Source organism: Lampetra fluviatilis, chromosome 28, assembly GCF_964198595.1.
Source record: "Lampetra fluviatilis chromosome 28, kcLamFluv1.1, whole genome shotgun sequence".
Classification (NCBI taxonomy): domain Eukaryota; kingdom Metazoa; phylum Chordata; class Hyperoartia; order Petromyzontiformes; family Petromyzontidae; genus Lampetra; species Lampetra fluviatilis.
Window position 1 is genome coordinate 13,338,053 of NC_136302.1, and position 24,740 is coordinate 13,362,792.

Below are 24,740 nucleotides of genomic sequence, written 5' to 3' on the forward strand. Positions count from 1 at the left end.
TCGCGAGATGTGGATCCCGCGTCGTACGCGTTGAGACCGAGCAGAATTTTTTCGCGGCCATCTTGCATAGGGAAATTCCCAAACAGCTGTCAACATTAACGACTGTGACGTCATCATCCCGCGACGTGCCGGCGTCGAGATGTTGGGTCTCGCGCTCTACTTCCATAAGCAACATGGCCGCCTTATTACTCACCATCTCACTCCGGTCCGGGTTAAATCAGCAGTTGCTTAGCAACTCTGGCGCCTCATAGGCCGCATGGAGGTTGCAAGTTGGGATCGCATCGACGCTCAACTTTCCACATTATCAGGCGTCGATTAAGCCACTGGTAATTAAAACGATTCGTAAGTAATTGCAACGCGCAAAGGGATTAAGTCAGCGAGATCGGGGCATTCACGAATTGTCGTTTGATAGTTGTTGGGGGTTTGCCTTTAATTGGGACCCGTGATTGGAACTTGATTTTGGTGGTAGAAATACTGTTAAACCTTCTTTGCAGTGTTCCACTTTCCTACTGATATCAACTTTGTTCCGTGGGCGCCCGCTACCACAGGAACGTGTCATTCCAACCACTGGTCCGGGCGATAACCAGGAGCTGAGCACCGCCTCGATGTTCATTTGAACAGGAAGTCGCTGCACTTGTTCCTGTTGATAACACATCAAGAGAGTACATTCTCATTGGAGCCGTGTGATTGGCGCATGTTTGCTGTTTTTAAATTCGAATAATGTTCAGCCCTGGACGAAGGCCTCCCCACGCATCTCAGTGATCACGCGATGTCAGCCGTGGCCTGGAGTCGAACTGGGGCCGTCGGGTTCTGATCTCAGCGCGCTGATCACCGCCCCGACTCTTGATGACCCAGGGAAGCCGGTTTTAACTCGTTTCTCAGAAGAGTTCTACCCCAAGTGTTTGCAGTCGCGACGATTGCTCTGCATTTACCAATAAAATATAATTTGTGGTGTAAGTTTTCAAATTTGGCGAATTGTGATGACGAGGCCTGGATACATTGGTCTACTCTTCCAGTTTAGAGCCGTGAACCTCGACAACAAGTGGCGAACTTGCTAACTCTGGGCCATGTCACCGACCCTTCACTTCTGTGGCCGTGTCCTCTCCGCAGGGCGATGCGTGCAGCGAGCGGCCTCGTGGGCATGCGCCTCGTCTCGCTCTGCGGCCACGCGGCGCAAGTGGCCACCGCGCTCTGGGCCGCGGTGGCGTCCGCCTGGCGCTGTGGGGACGGCGCCCTGGGGAGGAACTGCGCGGTGCGAGCTCGGCCCGGGGCCCCCCGACACAAAACCCTCGTCTGGGCATCTCTCTGGGCTCAGAACTCGAACTCACCAAACCTCCTCGATGTTATAGTGGCCCGCCTGTCTGGGAATTGGCACGTGGTGTGGCGGTCAATGATTTGTACTGAGTTCTGGTAGCGGTAGTGTTGGACTTCCAGACAGTAGAATGCAGTGTTCATATACATTGGCTCACGAAGAAATATGGTCCGGTTTGGTCTAAAGTGGGAAAAGGTTGCAACATGGGATACCAATGTTGGTCCATTCTTGATGTGTTCTAACCATCAAAAAGTTTCTTAAAATTTCTCCATTATTTCATGCTCCGTTTTTCTAAAAGCTTAACTTCGTAGTGTCTGTCTACATTCACGGTATTCCTCTTCAGCTCATTTCTGGAGTATCATCCATCCATGTATATTTCCTCCCTTCCACTTGTCTGGCCTCGCAAGTCCTGTGGTTGGTTGAACTCGCACCCCGCTTCCTCTGGTCTTAGATCTGCACGGCCCGTACTCACTACACCGAACATCTCCCCATCCCGTATTATTCTCAATACATGCCGTCAAACATACATCTTGGCAAATGTTTACCAACAATACGGCAAAAAGATAAGATATACGAATGTGAACCAAACACATGATTTGGTGATGCTGCGTTGGGAGTGGTGCACAAGCACAAAAACTCGACACATTTGTCAGTAACACTATCTTAAAAGGAAAACGAGGTGAAAATGTGGACAATGGCCATTCTGGTGTGCTATGAAGGGCCATTTTCCAAAACGTTGCCTGCTATATTTTTCCCCCTTTTAAGTCGGTGTTATTAACAAGTCTTGAATTTGTGAATGTGAATTACGTAATTTATCCACATTGGTTACCCACTCTCTCATAGCTTAACTTTGCTCCTTTTCACATTTGTTTCAGGAAGAAAACCTGATCGCCTGTATTCCAGTGCCGCGTATCACAGAAAACCAGACGCCAACGAATGAGTAAGGATGGGTGTGACTCAGAGCTCTCACTTCTGCACATTTCACCCAAAGCTATGGGAAGACACTGGAGAACCTGGTGGAAAGGCATCCGAGTCGAACATCAATCCCAGACCCTTCTTACTGAGGCACAAGTGTTGCCACTGCACCACCCTGCTTTATCCATTGTAGACAGACAGATGACCTTTGTTGATAACCAAGCCAGAGGTCACAGGTCACAGTCTCTCTTTAAAGGGAGACGTGGGTTTATTTAATACAGCAAAGCAGCAAATTCTAATTTGTAAACAAAACAATGTAGAATTAAACAATTGAAAAAAATAAAAAATAACTATTTAAAATACAAGACAAAACGTATATACGCATGGAATTTGTAGCGCTCTCCAACATGCATTTATAAGAAGTATTAAAAAATATGATTCCATACTACCTGCTACGACATGTTCATAAACATGGACATTGCTGAAGAAACTGGAAAGTAAACTGAAAAATGTCAAACATGGTAAGCTTGGAGTTAGATTGAGACAAAATCATGAACACCTAGGTAAGAAAACATACAGGTTTGACAAAATCCAAACTTGAACAAAGTGGGCTTGGCCAGAACACATCAGGACGATGGGTGGGAGCCATGGGGGCAAACACGCCCAACAAGACAGACACCGTGGGGTGGAGCAATTAAATCAGCGCGTGTGCAGATGCGAGGTGGATTTTCTTTCATTGCTGGGACTTGAGCAACAATTGTGGCTTGTGGAGGCCTTCATCGAGCTGTGTATTATGGCGGCTGATGTTAGATTTTGAGATAACGAGATATAACATGCAATAATGTCATCATGTGTAGTGTGACATCACCGTGGGAAAACTATTCCCATTTAAGGTTTACTTTTTAATCTCCAATTCTTTTATACATTTTCCCAGTTTTCTGTAAAATAACCCCTGAATAGCAATAATTTTACATTAAAATATTCATTTATATTGGATCATCTTTCAGATGCATGACCCCATGTTACAAGCATTTGGACAGAGCTAATGCATTAATGCGTTTAAGCTTAGTTGGAAAGTCTAATATTAGATAATACAATTAACATGTTCAGACAATAAATCGTAATTGACAATACACAATTGACAATATACTTTTTGTAAAAAAAAATTACGGTCGAAGCATTTGTAGTTCAACTGGAAAATTGAAGATTCATGCACTTCATGGTGGTTACTCACGTTCATAGCTGTAATTGAGATACTGTTTTGAATGTGCTATACAGTGTATGCTTTATACCGATGGAATTGATTCCCTTTTGTTTTACCCAGGTCTCCTTTGTAAAAAAAACTATCTCAATGGGTTATCATGGTTTCTCAAGATTATCAACGTCGTCTTTTAGAATTATTTTATTTCACCAGTGTTATATGACATGGTGGTTTAACTGGTTGTAAGTTGTGCATGCGTGTGCACTGGTTGGCAGGGTGGTGATACCGCTGGCGCTCACATTGGCTGCACTGGGGGTGGAGTTGATCGGCTTCATCACTGGGATGTCCGTGCACAGCAGCTCCCAGAGCCTCCTCTGTATCCACACGCTTCCAGCACCTGCACCACCGCCTTCTTACTTTCACCAGATTCTTATTATTCATCCAGACGTGGTCCTCCATGCCTGTGATCCATAGCTTTAAAGGCAGATAGATCGCACTGATCTCTGATGATCACAAATCTGTTGGGCTGAGGTAACCAAGATTTTTGAGTGCAAGGTTTTTGAACCCATTTGTGCAGATCTGAGTGTTACCTCTTTATAGTCATGGGTTTTTTTGGCTTCCTCCTGCATGCAAAACACTCATTACAATTTAATTAACCAAACATCTCATTGCAGAGCCCTCCTAAAGAGGCTCATTCATGTCGCCTTGTTCGTAAACTAAAAATCGAGGGTGTTGCATGTTAGCCAAGGTAATTTAATACTGACATCGTGATCATACTCCTTGGCAGAGACATTGATCAAAGGGCGTGATGCAATCCACCAAGCTTTAACTGCGCTCCATGAACGTCTAAATTCTACCATAGTTATTTTATATTAGTAGATTGCTTTAGGATGCTCCTGCACTAAGTAAGTTGTTCTGTAGCCGAGTGGGAAGTATGGAAGGTTGTGTTGAAATTCTAGTCCAGCGTTGGCTTGGCCAATCACTCACGAGATTCAGTAAAATACCACTTTGCTGAATGTCAGTCGTGGCCATCGTTGGCAGATTAGCCCCTTCCATAGGAATATATAATTTTCTCCACTGGCTAAGGAACCCAAATGGTGATGAACATTACTACCATGCTCATTTGAGCAGGGAGACACTTCGTATTTGGAGGTCAAAGGCCAATTCCATTGGTACCACGAACTCGCCATTGCTTTCACTTTGTCGTGGCTATACCGATGGACTCTTCACACGATTGTCATTTGCGAGTGCACCTGTCTGAAACATACATGTGCTTATGTGCATGTCAGTGTAAGGGAGGTTAGGCGTCATGTGACCCTTTTACAGTGATCCTCCCTGGACACCCATGTGTGACATTGAACCTCGACAATGTTAATTTATGTAATTTGTAGTGGCTTTCAAGAGGGTCGTCGGCATGCTTAATTTGTACATGTGGATCGAAGGAATCCTTTAATGTGGGTAGTCGTCTTCTGAGAGGCTGAGAAGCTGCAATCGTTCTATCGGTGATGAGCACCATTACCTCCCATTTCATTAAAGTTGAGCTGAGCAATGGCTACATTTTCATTGTCATATCGAAGCAAATTGGCAATTCAAAAATTCCACAAAGTGACATGGTTCGTTTAATGTGACCTATTTGCATAAAATTGGTCTGCAAGAACACTTCGATTTGCATTAGCTAATTGTTTCCAAAATATTGCAAGGCCGAGCTTATTTCCAAGTCATCCAATAGGGAAATATAATGCAATTGCATATTTTCTAGTATTTGTGCTTCTGTTTGCACATGTTGCTTCTTAATAATGTGGACAACAGAAAAATATGCAATGGAAGCAGGCAAAATCCCCTTGACCAGCGTCGCGACCAGCCATCGGTTGTCACAGCAGCGCCGGCATCACGATGGCGTTCTACCTGTTCGACTACCTGGCCTGCGACGCCGCCTGGTGGCTCCTGGGTTTCTGCAGGTAAACGCATCTCACATTTAACAATAGAGAACGCAGAGTGCAGGCCCATTCAGCAATTTTCAAGTGCTGTCTTGTCCTGTTTTACTATAATGGTCACTGTTCCAAGCAGCTTCACTGAGTGAAGCGTTGAGGACTCAACTGGACTGCTTTACCTCATCCATACTGTATTTAACCACCACACTACTGCAGGTCACAACACTCACTGACCACTATATCACTCAACCACTCACCACGCTACCTTTTTTGTTCAACCAGTAATGACATTTTTCAATTAAAGCAATGTACCAACAACTCTCATCTATGACAACTTTGATAGTGCTGTTTGTTGCTGGCCTCTTGACAGTTTGGGAAATTCGTCTGTGCCTGTTCAAAAATAAATATTTTCCCCAAGTCTTCCTTGAAAGACAATGCTGGTCTCAAGTGCATCTTATTCGCTTCCTCGTTAACCATCTCGCCTGGTGTTCACGTGTGGGTTCGATCCTGACCCTGACGCCTGTATATTTGGTCGCGTGGATATTTATCCGGATCCTCCGGGTTTTCCCTTCATTTATAAACTTGCGTTTAGAGTATTTGGCTGCTATAAATTTCCACATAAGCAACTTCGTTGAGCTATCATTTGTAGCCAGGTTGGTTCTGAAAAAGGGCTATAAATCTGTGGCGGTACCAGATAACATGAAAATAGTTTGAAGTTTAAAGCTCAGTGGATTTTTTTTTACTTGTGGTTGGGAAAATCAAGGTTATGTTAGTAAACCATTGCACCATCCAATTGCATTCTTAGAAAACATTTGAATATCAGTTTCTGTATACGTACACCTTTCAAAATGTAAATTATATTTAACTGACCAAAATAACAACACTCTAAAAGATGCCGAGCTTTTCCCGAGGTCTCGGCATTAAATTAGCATTTGGTGTTTAAACAGCAATGTGCAGACGGAGGTAGCTCAGCAGAGAACCATTGGCTGATAGCACTTGTCACTTAGGTCTATAAGGTGAAGAAGCAGCTTCAATTGTTGTGTTTGGTCTCCCCCCACAGTGTGCCACCGGCCGTGCTGGAGGTGGTCGTGGTGCTCAGTCTGCTGCTCAACAAAAGGCCTTACTAACCATGCCACACGGATCACAGCCATTCACGTCGCTTGGAGAATTCTTGCTAAAGTGTGGTCGTGTGTGTCCAACATGGGGGGGGCAGCTTTACAGTTAAAAGTCGAGAGTTCCTACTCTAATGAGCATCAAAGCAGAGCTCATCTGTTAACAATCCCGAGCCAGCGGTGAAAATGCTACATTCCCGTGATTGTACAAGTCTATTGATTGGATAACCAAGTGGTACAAATTTTTATACCCCAGAGATGATGGCCTGAGTCAATCCCTAACCAGGATTTGAATTTGCAACCTCCTGATTGCGAGCAGCTCGCTCTACTGCCGAGCCATCTTCATAGGAGGCAGGTGACAATTTGCTGCCCTGTGATTCGATAAACTGTCGCAATTAGATTCAGAATTTCATTCTTGGTAGTTTTTTATGGAATTTTTTTCCTGTTTTATCCAGTATTTTGTGTCGATAGTCTGCTAAAGAAAGCAGTTGCATATTTGTATACACAAATTATTGTTCTGATTCTAATTAATATTTCACGAGTAAAAAAAATAACGTTGTTTCATGCTTTCTAGTATTCTGAGGCATGCTGTAAGCTTTACCCTAAATGAGGCCATCATGGCTATTATTATGCCTGTTTGCCCAGGAGAGTCTCACCAAGTCTCAGGACTTTTTCAGGAGAGTCTTGCCAGATTTTTGCAGGTGTTGATTTTGCTGTGTCCCCTCATTTGAGTAATTTTCAAGTAATTTTCAGTTTTGGGATGTTTGCCAAATACCAGTTACACTGTGTGGCTTTTAAGAAATGGAAGGAAACCGGAGAATCCAGCGTAAAACCATGCATAACAGGGAGAGAACATACAAATTCCACACAATAAGGCACCCGAGTCGGGAATGAAACCCAGGCCCTTTTTTGCTGTAAGGAATGAGTGTTACCACTGAACCACCCTGCCCCCCAAGGTCAAAACGTCTGCCTACTCAAGCTCACATAGGGAGGTGCTCATCTCTTTGTGGCTTTGAGCTAGATAGGGAAAATCCAAATTTCTATGATGGGACCAGTCCTCAAAGTATGATCAGCGTTGAGAAATAAATGTTTTTATAAGCTTGTAAAATGCAACATAGAACAGATTGTACATTTTGTGAAAATGTATATTTGTATCATTTCTGGTTGGATCATTCATTACATCTGATTGACATGTGTAGCAAATGGCAGGGTTCAACTGCATATGGTTTGACTTTGAAAACGTATTACATGTGCTTTATATTATTATGAATAAATTAAGTTTTTTTTATCTTCATAATAAAAAAAATTGTAATGGTGATAAGAGAAAAGTTTCCACATGTCTACCTTCGTTTTCCACTCTTGCGAGTGGAATTGTCCTGTTGGGTTGGCGCTTAATAAATAAGTCTTGCCTCTGTTGCCAACATGCTCTTTGTACAATTAAGTATCAAATTTTTAATGATCTCTAACGGAAGAAATACAAAGATATTCTAATTCAAACGTGATCTCTAACTACAGAGTTCTTCAACAGTTGCCTGCACTCGGAAGCGCTGCGGCAAGGGGAGGGGTACACAGGGGAGCAAGGAGGATTAGGGACTATCCTGAAGCACTGACCTGGGAAGTGATGTATCTAATACTTGAGGCGGCGCAGGGAGGGGAGGCGTTTGGCTGTCTGCACCCTGGCCGCCCCCCACGACAAAACGGTGCGTGCAATGGCTCCGCTAGCGCACGCCCAGCCGTTCACTTTCACTCCACAACCTTTAGTTCACAGTGCAACCCGGCTTTCAGACTGCACAATGGAGGACGGGGGAGTGCGGGGGAGGGGGGAGGCGCGATGGGCGTTAAAGGCGGCCGCCGGCACGAGATTTGAGGGAGGAAAATGGCCGACGCCAACGTATGTCCCTCGCGCGTGCGGAGCAGCTTTGCGACGCAGCAGCACCATTGGTGCCTGATGCTGGAAAAGCGCGGTCCTGTCGTCCGACTTCAGGTGAAATGCGATCTCCGTTTTTTCCTTTTTATCGTCGTGTTGGGTATTTTGCCTTTTTCTCTTTAAGCAAACGACACAGCGTGGTGTACAACTGAAGGAGCCTTCCTTCCCTTCCTGGTTCACGGGGTCACGCTTCCTGTGAGCGTCGTGGTTTGGTGTGCGTCACTTCCTGTGCTTCTCTCGCATCCACGCTTGGATCCTCTCCTTCAACTCCGTTTCTGGATTGCACGGGAAGAAGAAATAAGCGCCTCAAAAATATGACGAGAATAACCATCTCTTGGATTACCCAGGGCACTTGCAAATCAGACTCATCCTGGTCTCTAGTCCTCACCTGGTTAAACACAATACATTTTACACCTAAAAAAATGTAACTTATGCTTGCAGAACATCACAAGTACAAATCCTGGTTGGGAATCGACACAGACCTTTCTATTGGCTAGTTACAATGAGTACCACTCTGGATCACACAAATGTATGAAGCTCCCTTACCTGTGGATGTCCAGGTCACAATCTCCTAGCTTAAGTTTAAAATAACACAAACGTGTACATTGTGCAAAAAAACATCAGCAATTGCTGAAGAAACGCACCTAGTTTTCCATTGCATGACAGTGCTGCAACTAGATAAATTTTCATCTGGATTGAGTGTTACCCCCCTCGTACCTGTGGATTTTCTTCAGGTACTGCGAGTTCCTCCCACATGTAAAAACACTCGTTAACAGTTGGCTAAACTTCCCAACAGAGGACCGAAGAGCTTGGGAAATATTTTGTGCCGGTTGTGACTGCCTTCCCACTTGTCTGCTGGTAACAAAAATAATCAGACCGTACGCCTCCTTCTGGGAGTGCATATTTTCAGCAGCATTGAATGAATTCAAGCAAACTCTGGACCGATTTCGACATTCAGTGTTTCATCAGTACAGCAGGCTGGGAGTTTCACTGCACGAGACATCTACGTGACCCACGAACCCTGCCTCCACCGAGTTGGATCGCAAGCATCAGCACGGAACGCAAGCGGTTCACGCAGACAACGCCAAGGCGGCGGCGGCATTGCCGGTGCTCACCTGGCACCAGCATGGTCTCGTCGAGTGGCTGCCGGTTGAAGGGGTCGGTGTGCGCGTTGAGCAGGTGCCGGATGATGATGCTGCGGTCCATCACCTTGCCGCTCGGCAAGCGCACAGGGTCCCTCATCAGCGTGTCCATGAGCGGGTCTGTGCAGGGCGCACGCACGCACAGCGTCGCCCAGATCCATACAGCTTTACCAAGATGCACACGGCTTCACTGAGACACGGCAGGACCCCTCCTAAGAAGAGTCTTGAGACTCGGCAAGGCTTTCCTGGGTAAACTAGTGAAATGATAAACAAAAAATAATCAGCCAATGGGTCTTTTAGATCAATGTTTCCCCGTGGGGAAACATTATAAATCCCTATCTCAGTGACGGGCAGAGGATCCCATCCCATGTGGCCTTGGCGTTTGGGCACGAGGCGAAATGGCGCTCACCGCGGAACTCCTCGGGCGCATCGCTGTAGTCGTGGTCGGCCTGCACGTTGTGCTGCACCATCTCGTCCACTCGCTCTGCCAGCAGGCGGAAGCGCTCCACGGCGATTGCCGTCTTGATGCCGGCCTTCTTCATCTTACCCACGGCATCCTCAAACAGCTCCTTTCGGTACGAGCGCTGGCCGCGGCACGTACAGTGAAAAAAACAATTGAATGCCCACCCCGTTTTATGAACTCATTGATTTTTTTGCTCCAACATTTCCCAAAATCATGACAGTTTAAGTATCCCAAGAGTTAAAACCCAAACAGGCAGTCTCGCTCAGACACAAAGCTGCTTCGGCGTGGAAGAATCTCAAACTGAATCGTGCCGCCAGTCTAAACTTAGTTAAATCTGCAATCAAAAAATTACTCGTACAACATCTGCAACTGTTACAGCTACAGCACATTATATACAAACCGGTCATGTATGCAAATGAATTGTTTGTCTTTAGCTGCGGAGGTGATCTTTGTATAAATGCATACTGTATACATGTAATATCAGTGGTGATGATGATGATGATGCTTATGATGATAGCACTTCTGGTGGTGTTGATGTTGAAGACGACATCTCGTCATTGCAATGGCATAGTTATGATGCTCATGATGATAATGATGTTGGAGATGGCACCTCGTCATTGCGATAGCATGGTTATGATGATGATGCTCATGATGATAATGATGTTGGAGATGGCACCTCGTCATTGGCAATTGCATGCGCAAACTCGGGCGAGTCGAGGTGCAGGTAGATGTCGGTGAGCTGGTCGAGCAGGCGGCGCGGCTCGAAGCCGTATTTCTCAGGGCTCTCCACCTTCAGGTCCCGGCACTTGGGCCCGCACAGCTGCTGCAGGTTGAAGTTCAGCATGGCCGCCAAGCGATCAGACAGCTCCTGTCAAACAAAAAGAAGACAAGGGCACGATGGCAGGAGGAGGAGACACTGAAAGGCTTCGTACGCAAGTCCGTCGCACTGGCGGTGCCGTGGCTCCGCAGCAACGCGTTCACTGCTTGTTGCAGAGATTCACGATCCAAATCCGTCAGGCCACCCTCATTCTGCGGGTGTATTAACTGTAAAATACTACGTGCAATCGGTTTCACAGTGGATGTTAAAGATCCCGTGGTGTCATTCAAAGAAGCGTAGGCCGTTGTGTGCCGAGCGTCATGGACCAATATTTTACAACTTTAAAATAACCTTGGATAACTCAAACCAACATCTCTCCATCCTGCGAAAACGTAACAGCACCCTCCTGAAAAATAATCTTGAAACAAAGTAAGGCTTTCCTGGGTAAACAAGTATAATAATGACACGAATGTAACACGATTAAATTAGATGTTTACACCCACAATAGACATATAAAAACGTGTATGTAAAAAAAGACTATTTACAAGCAAATTAGACTTGATGTTCCATTTAGGAATGAATAGCCCACTCGGCCTGAAGAAGCCTGATGTATGTCAGGTGAATCTGATGTCAGATCAGGATTAATGAGCTGGACTGCTGGTGCTCCCGGTGTGTACAGTCGCAATCTGTGAGCTTAAATCTGCACTCACTGGGTGACATTTCCCATCCTGTTACATTCCCACCTCTGATTCATCATTTGACTTTGTAGTCTACAGAGACTGGGTGGAGAGGGCGACGACTTAAGCAACCACTGGTGATGAAGCCACGTGCACAGTCGTGTCCGAGAATACAGGTGACATGCGAATTTAATCAAACATGCGGAAACCTCAAATCTAAGGAACGAGGAGACAGAACGAACGAGCAAGCTAGCGAGTGATGATCGAGTGTCAGTGGACTCACAGGCCGCATGAAGGGCTTCTGGACCTGCTTGGTGAGGTAGTGGAACATGTCGAGGGTCTCCATGGCGAGCGTGAGGTAGGAGCGACACTGCCTCTCGTCCTGGCTCATCTGAGACGCCCGGCTCTGCTGCTGCTCCTGCGAGGTTGTGCACGGGCAGGTCACAGCGGGGGCGTCGCTTAGTCACCGAGAGGACGCAACAATCAACCTAAAAGGGAAATGGCTCCCATAGCAGCCGAGTTGCCAGATTAAGTGGCATGGCCCCTACCACACTGCGCCGGTGTGCATGCGTCCTGCTCCTAAATCAATCGTGAGTGTCACTGTGGAAAATATAAGAAACAATCAAAGAGCTTTCCCACCTGATGATGGACGCTTGTGTTGCACCTGAAACGTCGTAATCAAAGAGCAGTATCATCCAAAACTTTCCAGGGGCTACTTGGGGATGTGACGCTGGGACCCTTCATATATAAACGTAAGCCCTGGTCCTTTTTCTATGGCAGAATACTGTACTGCACCTGTCTGGTACAGCAACTCTCACACTGGGCTCGCTGACTCGAATCAAAGCTGTGCTTTGTGCCGTGAGCGGCATCATAAAACCTACGCTGCTGCAGTGGCTGCCAGTACTCGCAAACATCCAACAGGATGCTGTTGCAACACTTAGAGAGTATGAGCATATTTTGGAAAATCCAGATCTCCCTCTGCATATCGAAATAAAATCCCCACCACCTTCTTGTCTGAAATCGAGACATCCAATTTTTGACGCGTGCCTAAACTCTTCTGTCAACCGAAAAGGACCCCGCCACCCAACGGTGTGAGACGTGGGGAAATGGGGAAACAGTGGTGTCCCAAACAAGAACCTTATTTCAGACCCGACAATGGAACAGCCCTGGTCTCTCTCTTCTGCCACAACGACCGCTCCCAACCGAGTCCCAACAACACGTGGAAGATGGTGTGGCGATATATCCTCCAGAAATGGAAGAGCCATGACTCACCAAATTGCAAATGCAGTGAGGTGTGAACCATCAGGTATATATCACTGATGACTGCCCAGTAACATTCATATTCTGGAGGAACGAGCCAACTCCACTCAGCTACCACCCCGGATGCCATGGAATGGATTACAACATTAACATGCCACACAAAAGAAGAGAAACAGCAGATCATTGTCCTCCTTCCAAATCTGTCCCTTCACATAAAAGTATATTTTTACACATCCCATCAGCCACTCAGCTTTCTCAAGAGTGCAGAATTTCAGCAGCATTGGTTCACCACAAGCAAACTCTGGACCGGATACAACATTCAGGGTCTCATCAGCAGAGTAATATTTGCTTGAACCAAACCAATGCTGGGGAACTGCCAAGGACTCTCTTTGTTATATATGGGTCCAAGTTCAACACAAACCCATAAAATAGATGTCATAACAGAGTACAGAGAGGAGACAGAAGAGAGAAGAGAGTGCATTAAGGAGAAAAGAGATAAGAGCGATGAGGGAAATGGAGTTGAGTGAAGGGAAGTGAATGGCACCTGGGAGAGGCGATCCCACGCCTCCTTGTTGCGCATCTCCTCCTGCAGTTCGTGGATCCTCTTGAGAGAGTCCAGGCTCTCGTCCAGCAGGAACGTTGTGTCGTTGATCAGCATGTTGATGAAGCGCACAAACTGACTCCCCGAGCTGCCAGACGCATGTGGGTGAGATGTGACGGGTTGAAGTGCCAGGGCGACGCTATAAGGCGATGCGTGCCAAGGGGATTATTATTTTTGGTCTCATCAGTACCATCTTGTTGGTAGTAACTGTTTTGTGTAATCAGTCTTGTATTTTTTAAAGCATAATGTACAAGACTTTATAATCGCCTAATGTTCAGCTAAATGGCTAAGCAGTAGAGCGAGTGGTTCAAACTCGGAAGGTCACGAGTTCAAATCCAGGTTGAGGTTTGGCTCGGTTCATCATCCCTCTGAGGTAGATAAAATCGGGACCACTTTTGGAGAATTCAACGAGTTCTATAAATAAAATCGCTCCCACCATAGGAATGAGGAATTTCCACCATTGGTTCTGGGCTGTAAACAGGAGATGAGCATTGCCAAAAAATTATTAATTAATTGCGATTTTGACTTCCGTTTAATTGGAACCCCGGGGTCCCGCCATAAGGTTAATTTGTATTGCATTTAGTCATGGGAGAATTGTCATTTTCATTAATAATTGACTGTGGCACTTGCCAATCAGCAGCCCTCCTGTTCCATACTCATGGAATCGCAATATCCTTAGTCTGACTCGGTGAGCCAATCAGGCCGATTGAGCAGTCATTGCCACATTGAACACGAGGCCACTCGGCCACCCAAACAGGGCGTACGTACTTGAACTCCTCCAGGAAGGTGGCCTGGTGTGCCGGATTGCTCCACAGGCTCTTGAAGATGGCGCTGATGTGGTAGCGGATGGTGAACTTGTCATAGAACTCGCTGCTGGCGCCTGTTTGCTCCACGTCTGCGCACACATGTATACATTTTAAATCAATAATTTATACAGTTTGCATGAATGTAATGCATATCACATCCAGTCAAACACATACATTCAAATGATTTCAATGGTGCACACCGCTGGTTCATGTACAGTGTACTCTAGCTTTAACAGTTGCAGATGTTGTGCATGTATGTGAAGTGAAAGATTTAAAACAACTGCAGTATTAACCAGGGCGGCTTGCTGGATTCAAATTGCAAACCTCTGAAACAAGCGGCGTATGCACGACTGCTGTATTATGTCACTGCCGCTAATCATTCAGCAATGCATTTAACGCAGTAAAATACATGAGCAGACAATGCCCCTCCCCCCCCTCCCATGGAGCAGACCATGCTTCTTTTTGTTTTCTTATATTCTCCACTAATACACTGCTGATGATTATTGCACTTTCTTAATTAGGAAATGCTCTTTCTCGTGAGGGTCATGCCAAGTTTTCGCAATATAAGGTAATGTCGCCGTGTATAATCCCAATTTAGTTATTCGCAGGTAATTTTTCAGAATTGGGACATATGGCCAATACCAGTTATCGATGGGAGGAAACCAGAGAACCTGGAGGAAACCCATGCAGAACAGGAGTAGAACAAACTCCATAAAGGCACTCAAGCCGGGAATCAAACCCAGGCACTTCTTGCTGTTAGGCACCAGTGTCAACACTGCACAACTCTCAACCTAATCCTGATGTGTGGTCTTGATTGCATGTGGGGGATTGCCGAGAGCCCAAAACAGCTGTCGCCGCCACCGCCGTCTCCTCCTCCTCCCTCCTCCTGCTCACCTGTGTAGAACTTCATGAGCGATGGCGCCAGGTGGCGCGTACCCAGTTGGTGGTTCTCCAGCATCTCGTGGAAGCGCGCGGTGCGTGGCTGCACACTGGGGTTCAGCACGAACAGCACCTCCACCAGTTTGGCGAGTAGGTACGGGTTGCGCAGGTATGTGTGGCTGCACACGAACACCAGCAGGAAGGTGGCGAGGTCGGGCCCACACGGCTCGCTCTGCAGCACCTGCGGGCTGTACCTGCGCCACACACGGTGCAAGAGAAACACAAGGAAAACCATCGTAACTCAGATGAAAGTCCCATGAGATTCTTCATCTGCTTCTGTGACATGAACCTGGGTAAGTGTAAGTGTGTTGATTCATCATTGATTTTTGTATTAGACCATGTAATGATCTGGCCAAATATACGTCATAAGACCTTCCAGCACCCGATACAGAAAAAAGAAATAGTTGCGTGTACAAGCATTTAACGCACCAACTCACAAACTTAGCAATTAGAAAACATTCTGACTTAAAACGTCGTGACTGCAGGAATTCATATTCTTGGTTCTTTCGGTAGTCACGTAGATAGAAAAAAAAGAAAAAAACCCACGACGTTTTGATCGCAACACAATCGGTCTTCATCAGGCGGAGAGAAAAGAGGGGGCAAGCCTCCAAATGCAACTGCTTATATAATAAGGGCTTCCAAAGTGAGCGGGCGGGGGCCTAGAGTTGCGAGGCAGCAGCAAGGAAAGCTGTGCGGCGTAAACAGCATGGGCAGAGCAGCCAGTGCTAATGTCGGAGTAAAGCGCGAGAAGTAGGAGTTAAGCACGAGATAGAGGTGGAGCTGAAGGCGAAGGGCACAGGCCAAGTGTGTTAGACAATGGGGGGAGGAAGGGGATAGAGAGAGGGGAGAGAGAGGTGGGATAGAGATGGGGGGAGAGAGAGGGGGGGGGGTAGAGATAGGGGGAGAGAGGGGGGGGGGTAGAGATAGGGGGAGAGAGGGGGAGGTAGAGATGGGGGGGGCATTGCACCTCACTACACACATCCACACAGATGACGGTAGAGGTTGACAAGAAAATACAAATCAAGTCATGACCCAGTGGTTGATGACATCTTCCCAATGATTGCGGAGTTTAAAACCGTCGTCTCATTTGAAATTGTGTCTTTGTCTGTATATATGGATGGCTTCGTGAACAAATCTTTGTTGATAGCCAATCGGCTTGCAAAGTACCATCGTCTTAGAGAAATCTATTTCATGTGAGCCAGCATCATTAAAGTAATGATCAGCCACGGCAGAAGTATTGGTCCTGCCTTGTTTCATATCTGCCTTATGTTCACGAACACGGTCCGAGACATGTCGCTTAGTTTCCACAATGTAACTGCTGCCGCAGATACAGCCGAGTTTGTAGACGCCGGGATATTGCATGTCAGGAATCTTGTCCTTCACAGATGGGATCAGATCACAAATTTTATGCACTGTGTTAAATCGGACCTGGATCTTGTGTTTGTTTAAGATTTTGGAAATCTTTTTGGTTATCCCTGCTATGTAAGGCAAGGTGGTGGTTTTTATTGGATCTTCTACCCCTTCCCTCTCCCCATTGTCTAACATACTTGGCCTGCGCCCCTCGCCTTCAGCTCCACCTCTATCTCGCGCTTAACTCCTACTTCTCGCGCTTTACTCCGACTTCTCGCGCTTAACTCCTACTTCTCGCGCTTTACTCCTACTTCTCGCGCTTTACTCCGACTTCTCGCGCTTAACTCCGACTTCTCGCGCTTTACTCCGACTTCTCGCGCTTTACTCCGACTTCTCGCGCTTTACTCCGACTTCTCGCGCTTTACTCCGACTTCTCGCGCTTAACTCCTACTTCTCGCGCTTTACTCCGACTTCTCGCGCTTAACTCCTACTTCTCGCGCTTTACTCCGACTTCTCGCGCTTTACTCCGACTTCTCGCGCTTAACTCCGACTTCTCGCGCTTTACTCCGACTTCTCGCGCTTTACTCCGACTTCTCGCGCTTAACTCCTACTTCTCGCGCTTAACTCCGACTTCTCGCGCTTTACTCCGACTTCTCGCGCTTTACTCCGACTTCTCGCGCTTTACTCCGACTTCTCGCGCTTAACTCCTACTTCTCGCGCTTTACTCCGACTTCTCGCGCTTAACTCCGACTTCTCGCGCTTTACTCCGACTTCTCGCGCTTTACTCCGACTTCTCGCGCTTTACTCCGACTTCTCGCGCTTTACTCCGACTTCTCGCGCTTTACTCCGACTTCTCGCGCTTTACTCCGACTTCTCGCGCTTTACTCCGACTTCTCGCGCTTTACTCCGACTTCTCGCGCTTTACTCCGACTTCTCGCGCTTTACTCCGACTTCTCGCGCTTTACTCCGACTTCTCGCGCTTTACTCCGACTTCTCGCGCTTTACTCCGACTTCTCGCGCTTTACTCCGACTTCTCGCGCTTTACTCCGACTTCTCGCGCTTTACTCCGACTTCTCGCGCTTTACTCCGACTTCTCGCGCTTTACTCCGACTTCTCGCGCTTAACTCCGACTTCTCGCGCTTAACTCCTACTTCTCGCGCTTTACTCCGACTTCTCGCGCTTTACTCCGACTTCTCGCGCTTTACTCCGACTTCTCGCGCTTTACTCCGACTTCTCGCGCTTTACTCCGACTTCTCGCGCTTAACTCCTACTTCTCGCGCTTTACTCCGACTTCTCGCGCTTTACTCCGACTTCTCGCGCTTTACTCCGACTTCTCGCGCTTTACTCCGACATTAGCACTGGCTGCCCCCCCACCCATGCTGTTTACGCCGCACAGCTTTCCTTGCTGCTGCCTCGGAACTCTCGTCCCCTGCCCACTCACAACATTGGAAGCCCTTAGAAGCAGTTGCATTTGGAGGCTTGCCCCCTCTTTTCTCTCCGCCTGATGAAGACCGCTTGTGTTGCGATCGAAACGTCGTGGGTTTTTTGCTTTTATTTTTAAAAGTTTTTATTTTTATTGTATTTTTATTTTCTATTTACGTGACTTTACTGAAAGAACCAATAATATAGATAACATTCTGCTTGATACTCCTCCAAGCTACTTCAGGACAGCATCCTGGAAGTCAGAATTATGATATGAAGGACTGTTAAAAAGTGTATAATTATGTTAAATAAGGGTGGTTTTTAACCCTAACACAGACATGCGTGTTTATTTAGCAGTAGACTGCACAGATTTCATAGACTTATCTATCTGGATTTTATCTGTGGAGAAATTAGAAACCCTATTACTCACATACTCACACACTCACCAATTCACTCATTCATTCACTTACATAAAGGTTAAAAAAATTCACCCACCCATTCACTCATTCAGCAACTCATCCACTCACTTACCCATATGAGTTGCCACTTATCTGGGTATGACCCAGACAGTCCAGGAATTGGCATCTGTGTTCAGGTGGCAGGAATTAATTTGTACCGATATCTGGTATCAGTATTGTGTTGAATCTTATTACAGCAGACTGTACAGGTTTGACAGACCTATGCTGACTGAGGAATCTGATCTATAGTTGGGAGAGGTGGGGCCCCTAAAGGAGGCTCACTGGATAATGAAGAGCAGGAACTCGGCGATGTCTTCGATGTAGAACTCTGGCAAAGCTGAGAATGCCTCTGGAATCTCGGGGTTCAGCGGCAGCAGGGGCCTGCGGTGGACACCACAGCAGCATCACTCAGCATCTCTTCACACTGAGAGTTGGTGTTAAACAAGCCAGCACAGCAAGCGAGCCTCCAATCGCAACACAAGCAATCGTCATCAGGTGAGAAATATCGCGGGAGAGCTGCTGAGAATATATGGTGGGAGCGCAAAGAATATATGGTGGGAGCGCAAGGAGTTATAAAGGTTTGGGATGGGTATAGCCCAAGGGTCAGTGGGAGGGGCTAGAGATGAAATTTGCATGTAAATGTAAGATCGGGTAAATCTTGACAAACGAAGCTGTGGGGGTGGCCATTGTATTGTGAGAGATTAGCATGTCAATGTAAGAAATTTGCTTGTAAATGTAAGAGATTAGCATGTCAATGTAAGAAATTTGCTTGTAAATGTAAGAGATTAGCATGTCAATGTAAGAAATTTGCTTGTAAATGTAAGCTCGGAGAGAGCTCGGAAAGAGCTATCGTCACATGGTACCACTTTGCAGGAAAATCAAAAGTGGTTGTCTTATGGATAAACTCTCCCCCATAATTGGAATGTGGAATATCCTTCACTGGCTTTTTAAGGCTGTACATGGGAAATGAGCACCGCCTCAAATCTCAATTGAGCAGGAAATCCCTGAGTTTATTTTTAATAGACAATGAAGGATAACGGTAATTCTAATTCAGTATGCACAACAGAGAAGCAATGGATTTAGATACGAGCAGCAATCTATGAACAACAATAAGGGGACCGTGCCAGGCCATAGGTGCAGTATAGGAGAAGGAGCGACCTAGCGACCTGTGGTGCTGAAAAGAACCGACGTGCTCGGTGACACAAGCCCAGCCACAACAGCGCTCACTTAGGGTTGACGGGGTCGACGATGCGGAAGAGCAGACAGACCACGGAGCCATAGAAGTGCAGGCAACGCCGCAGCAGATTCTCGTCCAACAGGACCACGTCCGCACATGCCTTCGCACGAACCAGCCTCTGCGAGCACACATGATGACCGCTGGGCATGAACATGCGTGTGCGAGCGTGGGTGAATCTGCCAGTCATCTCGGTCGGTTAACTCATAACACCTGTATCTGTGCCGTAACCTCCTGTCAGTGAGACTTACAAATACCAAATTAACTCAATTATGATAATTATGAAAATTAAAATGTCTACGCAAGGTTGTTGTTGTTGATGCATCCCTTGTAAAAGTTAAATGTCGAAGGTCTGTCCAGATGCGACGGAATAAATAAAAATACAGTCAAACCTTGGATTGTGAGCATAATTCGTTCCGGAAACGTGTTTGTAATCCAAAGCACTCGTATATCAAAGCGAATTTCCCCATAAGAAATAATGGAAACTCAGATGATCCGTTCCACAACCCAAAAATATTCATATAAAAATTATTAATACAAAATACCTTTATACATTTTTATTATTTAAATTAAATAAAAAGTAATCAAATTACATTTAATCGTGGCTGGTGTGAGGGAGACAAGAGAGAGGAGAGGAGGAGGAGGGTTATTGTGTAGGACGACTTTCACTGTCACTAACGGAATCACTGCTATCTGTTGGCTCACTGGAATCTTTTTCTTTTTGTGCGACTTTAGCAAGGAACCTATCCAATGACACTTGCTTTTGCCTCCTTTGGAGGATTTCTCCGACTAAGACCGAGCATGGGAGACGATTACCCACAATCCCGCAGCCAGAGAGAGAGAAGAACCATCGGCTCAGTTGTGATCACGTGACGATCGGCAGACAAAGCGTATACTTACTACTCGTATTGCAAGACCTCGCTCGTTTATCAAGTAAAAATTTCTTTAAAAATTTTGCTCGTCTTGCAAAACATTCGCAGGCCAAGTTACTCGCAATCCAAGGTTTTACTGGGCAACAATTTATTCCATCAGGCTGTCAGCCTTTTTCGCCAATGCATTCCAGCAGCATATGTTTAAGCAGCAAACTATCAGCTGGTTTCGACTTTCTGAGTCCCGTCAGAAAAGTGTAGCCCTGCTAAATGCTGCCGGTTAACATAACATCACGGGCAGCAGCGGTGGGTGGTGCCGGTGGGGACTGTACCCTGAGCCGCGCCTTGAAGCGTTTGAGCAGCTCGCGGTGGCGCCCAGTGCTTGGTGTCTCCTCCTCTTTGCTTTTGAGCTCCTCCAGGCTCCTACATCACAACACGCCAGCACCGCCACCGCCATGTCACAACCCGACCCCCCAAACCACACAAACCTACACAGCAGTCAGACTCTCTGACTTTCCATTAAAGGCTCTAAAACAGTGTAGATGAGATGAAACGAAACTGTGAATCAGGTAGACTGAATCCTCGGCAGTGGTGGAGGAATTAACAAGCGACGTTCACTGGAATAGCAAGCATGGTACTAGTGACGGAAGAGTGATAAGGAGGCGACCGGCCGCATGTGCGCAAGCAACTGGAGTGAATTGTTAAGTGCTGGATCATCAATCACCCTGACCGCACAATGGGACAAATTGAACAGACGAGTCAATGCATGTGCCCATTCCTAGTTGACTCAGCACGTCCTGACTTTAGTTGTCACACCGATCGCTCGATCCCCTCTCCGGGCCTTATCGCCGCCCCCCGGCACCCGTAAGCGTGCGGCGCCGCACCGGTTGAGATCGCGGATCTCGCGCAGGCGCCGTGTGTAGCGTCGGCACGCAGGGAGAATGGAGAGGTGGTGGCAGTGCAGCGTGAGGAAGAAGCACTCCGTGGGGAACTTGACGTCGCCCTGGCAACACGGCTCCGAGCCTGCACGCGGCACGCAGTGGCACGGGGAGCGCGGCGCCCGCACCATCGTCACGCTCCAGGTTATTTTATTTACCAGATGAGTATTCGAGAGCAGGACAGTCTCATTTGTAACAACGACTGACCTAGGTCCCCAAAACGACAAAACCAATCAAATAAAACAGTAATAATGAAGTGAAGAGAAATCTGTTACGAGAACCTAACAGAAATCAGAAGGTAACAACCTTGTTACATAAGAAATCGTAGTAGTGCATGAACACATAAATATTAAACGTATCTCTTGTAACAAAAGTTCATAGTAAAGTTAATTGACAGAAAAAACTAAATGCATTATGGGTGATTATTTCACCGTGTAAACAGACAAGAGACATGAGCACCACCTCAATGCTCACTCTTTGAGATTTCATTCGCTCGATTTTTTTTTCAGTGACTGGATTTTATTTGCACATGCTGTGCAGCAGCTGCAGCCAGCAGTATAAATACACTGCTGGCTGCAGTTGACAGATATCTCTGCTGGCCGGCCGGGGCGCTCCGCCACTCACGCAGTCGCTCCAGCCAGACAGCGAGTTCCTCGCGCGTCGCCTTCAGCCGCGTCTCGTCAGGGCCCAGTGTCAGCCGGCAGCGCGGGTGGAATGGGTAGAGCGGGTCTATAGTCTCCAGCTTGATCCGCGCCGCCAGGTGCTGCAGCACCCACAGGAAGTTGAGCATGAAGCCATCGGACGACACCAGGCGGTCATCCGTCTGCGAGGATGCGGGAGGGCGAGGGAGATGACCTGTGAGACCTCGCGTGTCGCACCCTCAATCTATCCACTGCTACACAAAGGCCTCCTGAAGCTGCATTCATCTGTTTGGCGCTGCAACAATCCAACTAGCACCTGCACGCGAAATGATTTCATCACTCCATCCCAGCGGTGGACGTACTTTCGCTGTACGTATGTTGAACTTATCTCGCACCGTACATAGCCAACTGTGCTAATCGCTGCCATTACATTAGGTTTGACCAGTGGCCATCATCCCATCTATGCTAAATTTTATTTTAAAATATCTAGGTGGCTTCGTGCTCAAACAACAATGGGTGACCCTGATCTCCGGTGGTAGAAATTCCACATTCCTACCCAGCTGAGTCATCCCTAAGACTCAGCTGGAAGGGGCCGAGTTTACTCCAGACCAGGATTTGAGTGAACACCCTTTCATTGGCAAGCCGTGATTTCAAGCGGACCTCACAAGATAGTTCATGTCAACCGGCGCCTCTGCACCTGCAGCTGTGACTTCTTGCCGTTGCGGTTGACAACGGCCGCCATGTACGCGAGCGTGGCTTCCCGCGTGCCTCCATTGAGCAGCATGCTGTGCAGCACCTTGAACTGCTCCATCTGCGCACAGTCACAGAGCGGCAGCAGCACGGCATAGGCAGCGTCAGGGCACGGGGGGCACACTCTGTTGGTACTCTTTGTTGGCAATCTAAGCTTAATTATAATATTTTTATTTACACAGCACTTGCTGAAATGGCCCAGCAACTTAATAGCAAGGTTAAGTTGCTTATTGGATGTAAAGCAGTCGGAGACGTCTCCTGCGAAAACAAACCATTATTATTATTTAATCGCCTCGCATCTCATTTCAAACATTCAAAGGGCACCACCATTGGCAGATGTCCCTGTGCGGCACAATGTTGACTCCGCATTAGTCTGGCAACTGAGGGTAATGATGCTATGTGTAATCCCAATATACAGTGTCCTTTTTCAAATGTAATATGCATATATAAGTGCGTGTGTGCTGGTGGTGAGGTGCACGCCGCACCCGCGCCGTCTCCAGGTGATGCTGCAGGGCCTGGCTGACAACGCGCGTATTGTCCAGTGTGAGTGTTGGCCCCGAGAAATACTTCTCTGCCACCTTGGGCTGTGCAACAACACAGAACACAGCGCGTACAGCGAAGCACGTGCAGCATCTCGCATATAATGCATAGTTCACGGCACGGCACACCACCTCTATGTACACTGCACTATACCCTTCACTACCACTCCTGTACACTAGTACAATGCAGTGCACCACCTCGATGCACATTGCACTGCCCTCTCCAATTCTTCTCGTGTGCTGCATTACACCCGACACATAACACGCCACCCTGCACCACATCCCTGCACCACACCCTAGCCTGTACCTCCGGGTGCCAATGCCCCGCGACTCACGTCGTCCTCGGAGAAGGCGGAGAGTGAGAAGACAGAGCCGATGAAGGAGAGACGCTGCAGCTCGCGGCCGCCCCCACCAGTGAGCGAGTCGGGCAGCCACAGCTCGTGCAGTGCAACCTACGCACCACAATGCATGGTTCATGCCCGCCGCAGTATTAACCAGGGTGGTATGCCGGATTTGAACTGGGAACCTCTACAATAATCGATGCTACCAATGGGTCATGTGGCCGCCTGAACAGGCTGAGTGCAGTCGTTACAGTTGGGTGCGGGAGGGAGAGAGGGACCCACCAAGGAGCAGATGGGGCGAGTGTTTCCCACTTTCACCTCGCACAGCTCCGCCAGTGCCTGCAGCCCACAGCAGCCAGAAGCCATCAACACACAGCCCCGTCCGCCAGCGCAGCCAGCGCTCACCAATTATTATTTTAACGCCAATGAGCTCACCAACCGGTAAGTTGAAGAACAATTCTCCCACCTAAATTTAGCAATTAGACACGATGTTTCCCTTGAAACTGCATCATCTTCAGGACAAGATCCAGAAAATCAGACTTAACCACGTCACCTGATCCGGCTTCTTAAATAGGTGTTATGATCTCAGAGGAACAACCACTCAGAAATATTGACTATTACCAATTCTTATTTGAATTTTATTTTAATTTACTTTGGCCAATGATTAACATTATGCGCATTATTCATAACTACTAATGAATATACGAGCCTGCAGCAGGCGAGCAGCATAATCTTAGGGTTCACGAAAGATGTTGTGCCACAGCATTACACCAAGGTATCCAAATAACCACGCGTGGAGGATCCCTCAGCTTACACAACCCAAAGCACCCTCCAAGAGGGAGCAATGTCCTTGAGTAGTGGTTGCCAAGAGCGCTGTCAGCCGAACAACAACACAGCGCCTCTCGTGGCCACTCCTCCGCTTAGCACGGTAGGCTAGGTACGGTGCGAAAGAAGCTCAACATACATACACATATATAGCCGGGTGGCTGCAGGGACCTCACCATGAGCGGGAACTTGAAATTGTCATTCTCCAGCGAGCACTCGCAGCAGGCCTGGGCAAGGCCTTGCACCACTGGCATGAACACCTGCCAATAA

The 24,740-nt window shown here is 47.3% G+C and overlaps 2 protein-coding genes across 7 annotated transcripts in view; one reads left to right on the top strand and one right to left on the bottom strand.

Annotated features, from left to right (window-relative positions):
- Nucleotides 1-243: 243 nt before the first annotated feature.
- Nucleotides 244-6,548, top strand: LOC144942832 (transmembrane protein 107-like). Of its 2 annotated transcripts, none has more exons than XM_078869835.1 (6): nucleotides 244-342; nucleotides 1,111-1,252; nucleotides 2,188-2,252; nucleotides 3,704-3,804; nucleotides 5,290-5,386; nucleotides 6,420-6,548. In XM_078869835.1, exons 2-6 carry the CDS (start codon nucleotides 1,115-1,117, stop codon nucleotides 6,484-6,486), a joined length of 468 nt encoding a protein of 155 aa, XP_078725961.1. In that variant the 5' UTR covers nucleotides 244-342; nucleotides 1,111-1,114; the 3' UTR covers nucleotides 6,487-6,548. The 2 variants fall into 2 exon arrangements, with proteins under 2 accessions (XP_078725961.1, XP_078725962.1); XM_078869836.1 differs by having other exon boundaries at nucleotides 262-326.
- The window catches only part of UBE4B (ubiquitination factor E4B), a 37,830-nt gene continuing 15,541 nt past the window's right edge, over nucleotides 2,452-24,740 (bottom strand). For all 5 annotated transcript variants that reach the window (XM_078869829.1, XM_078869828.1, XM_078869827.1 and 2 more), the window contains 18 exons: nucleotides 24,647-24,730; nucleotides 23,928-23,984; nucleotides 23,640-23,756; nucleotides 23,251-23,349; nucleotides 22,713-22,826; nucleotides 21,999-22,197; nucleotides 21,321-21,459; nucleotides 20,769-20,859; nucleotides 19,561-19,688; nucleotides 18,616-18,714; nucleotides 15,059-15,297; nucleotides 14,127-14,253; nucleotides 13,302-13,446; nucleotides 11,781-11,915; nucleotides 10,680-10,871; nucleotides 9,950-10,124; nucleotides 9,514-9,660; nucleotides 2,452-8,673 (listed from right to left, as the gene is read on the bottom strand). In XM_078869829.1, coding sequence (XP_078725955.1) covers nucleotides 8,618-8,673; nucleotides 9,514-9,660; nucleotides 9,950-10,124; nucleotides 10,680-10,871; nucleotides 11,781-11,915; nucleotides 13,302-13,446; nucleotides 14,127-14,253; nucleotides 15,059-15,297; nucleotides 18,616-18,714; nucleotides 19,561-19,688; nucleotides 20,769-20,859; nucleotides 21,321-21,459; nucleotides 21,999-22,197; nucleotides 22,713-22,826; nucleotides 23,251-23,349; nucleotides 23,640-23,756; nucleotides 23,928-23,984; nucleotides 24,647-24,730 — 2,343 coding nt within the window. In that variant the 3' untranslated portion in view covers nucleotides 2,452-8,617. The remainder of the gene's footprint in view (nucleotides 8,674-9,513; nucleotides 9,661-9,949; nucleotides 10,125-10,679; nucleotides 10,872-11,780; nucleotides 11,916-13,301; nucleotides 13,447-14,126; nucleotides 14,254-15,058; nucleotides 15,298-18,615; nucleotides 18,715-19,560; nucleotides 19,689-20,768; nucleotides 20,860-21,320; nucleotides 21,460-21,998; nucleotides 22,198-22,712; nucleotides 22,827-23,250; nucleotides 23,350-23,639; nucleotides 23,757-23,927; nucleotides 23,985-24,646; nucleotides 24,731-24,740) is intronic.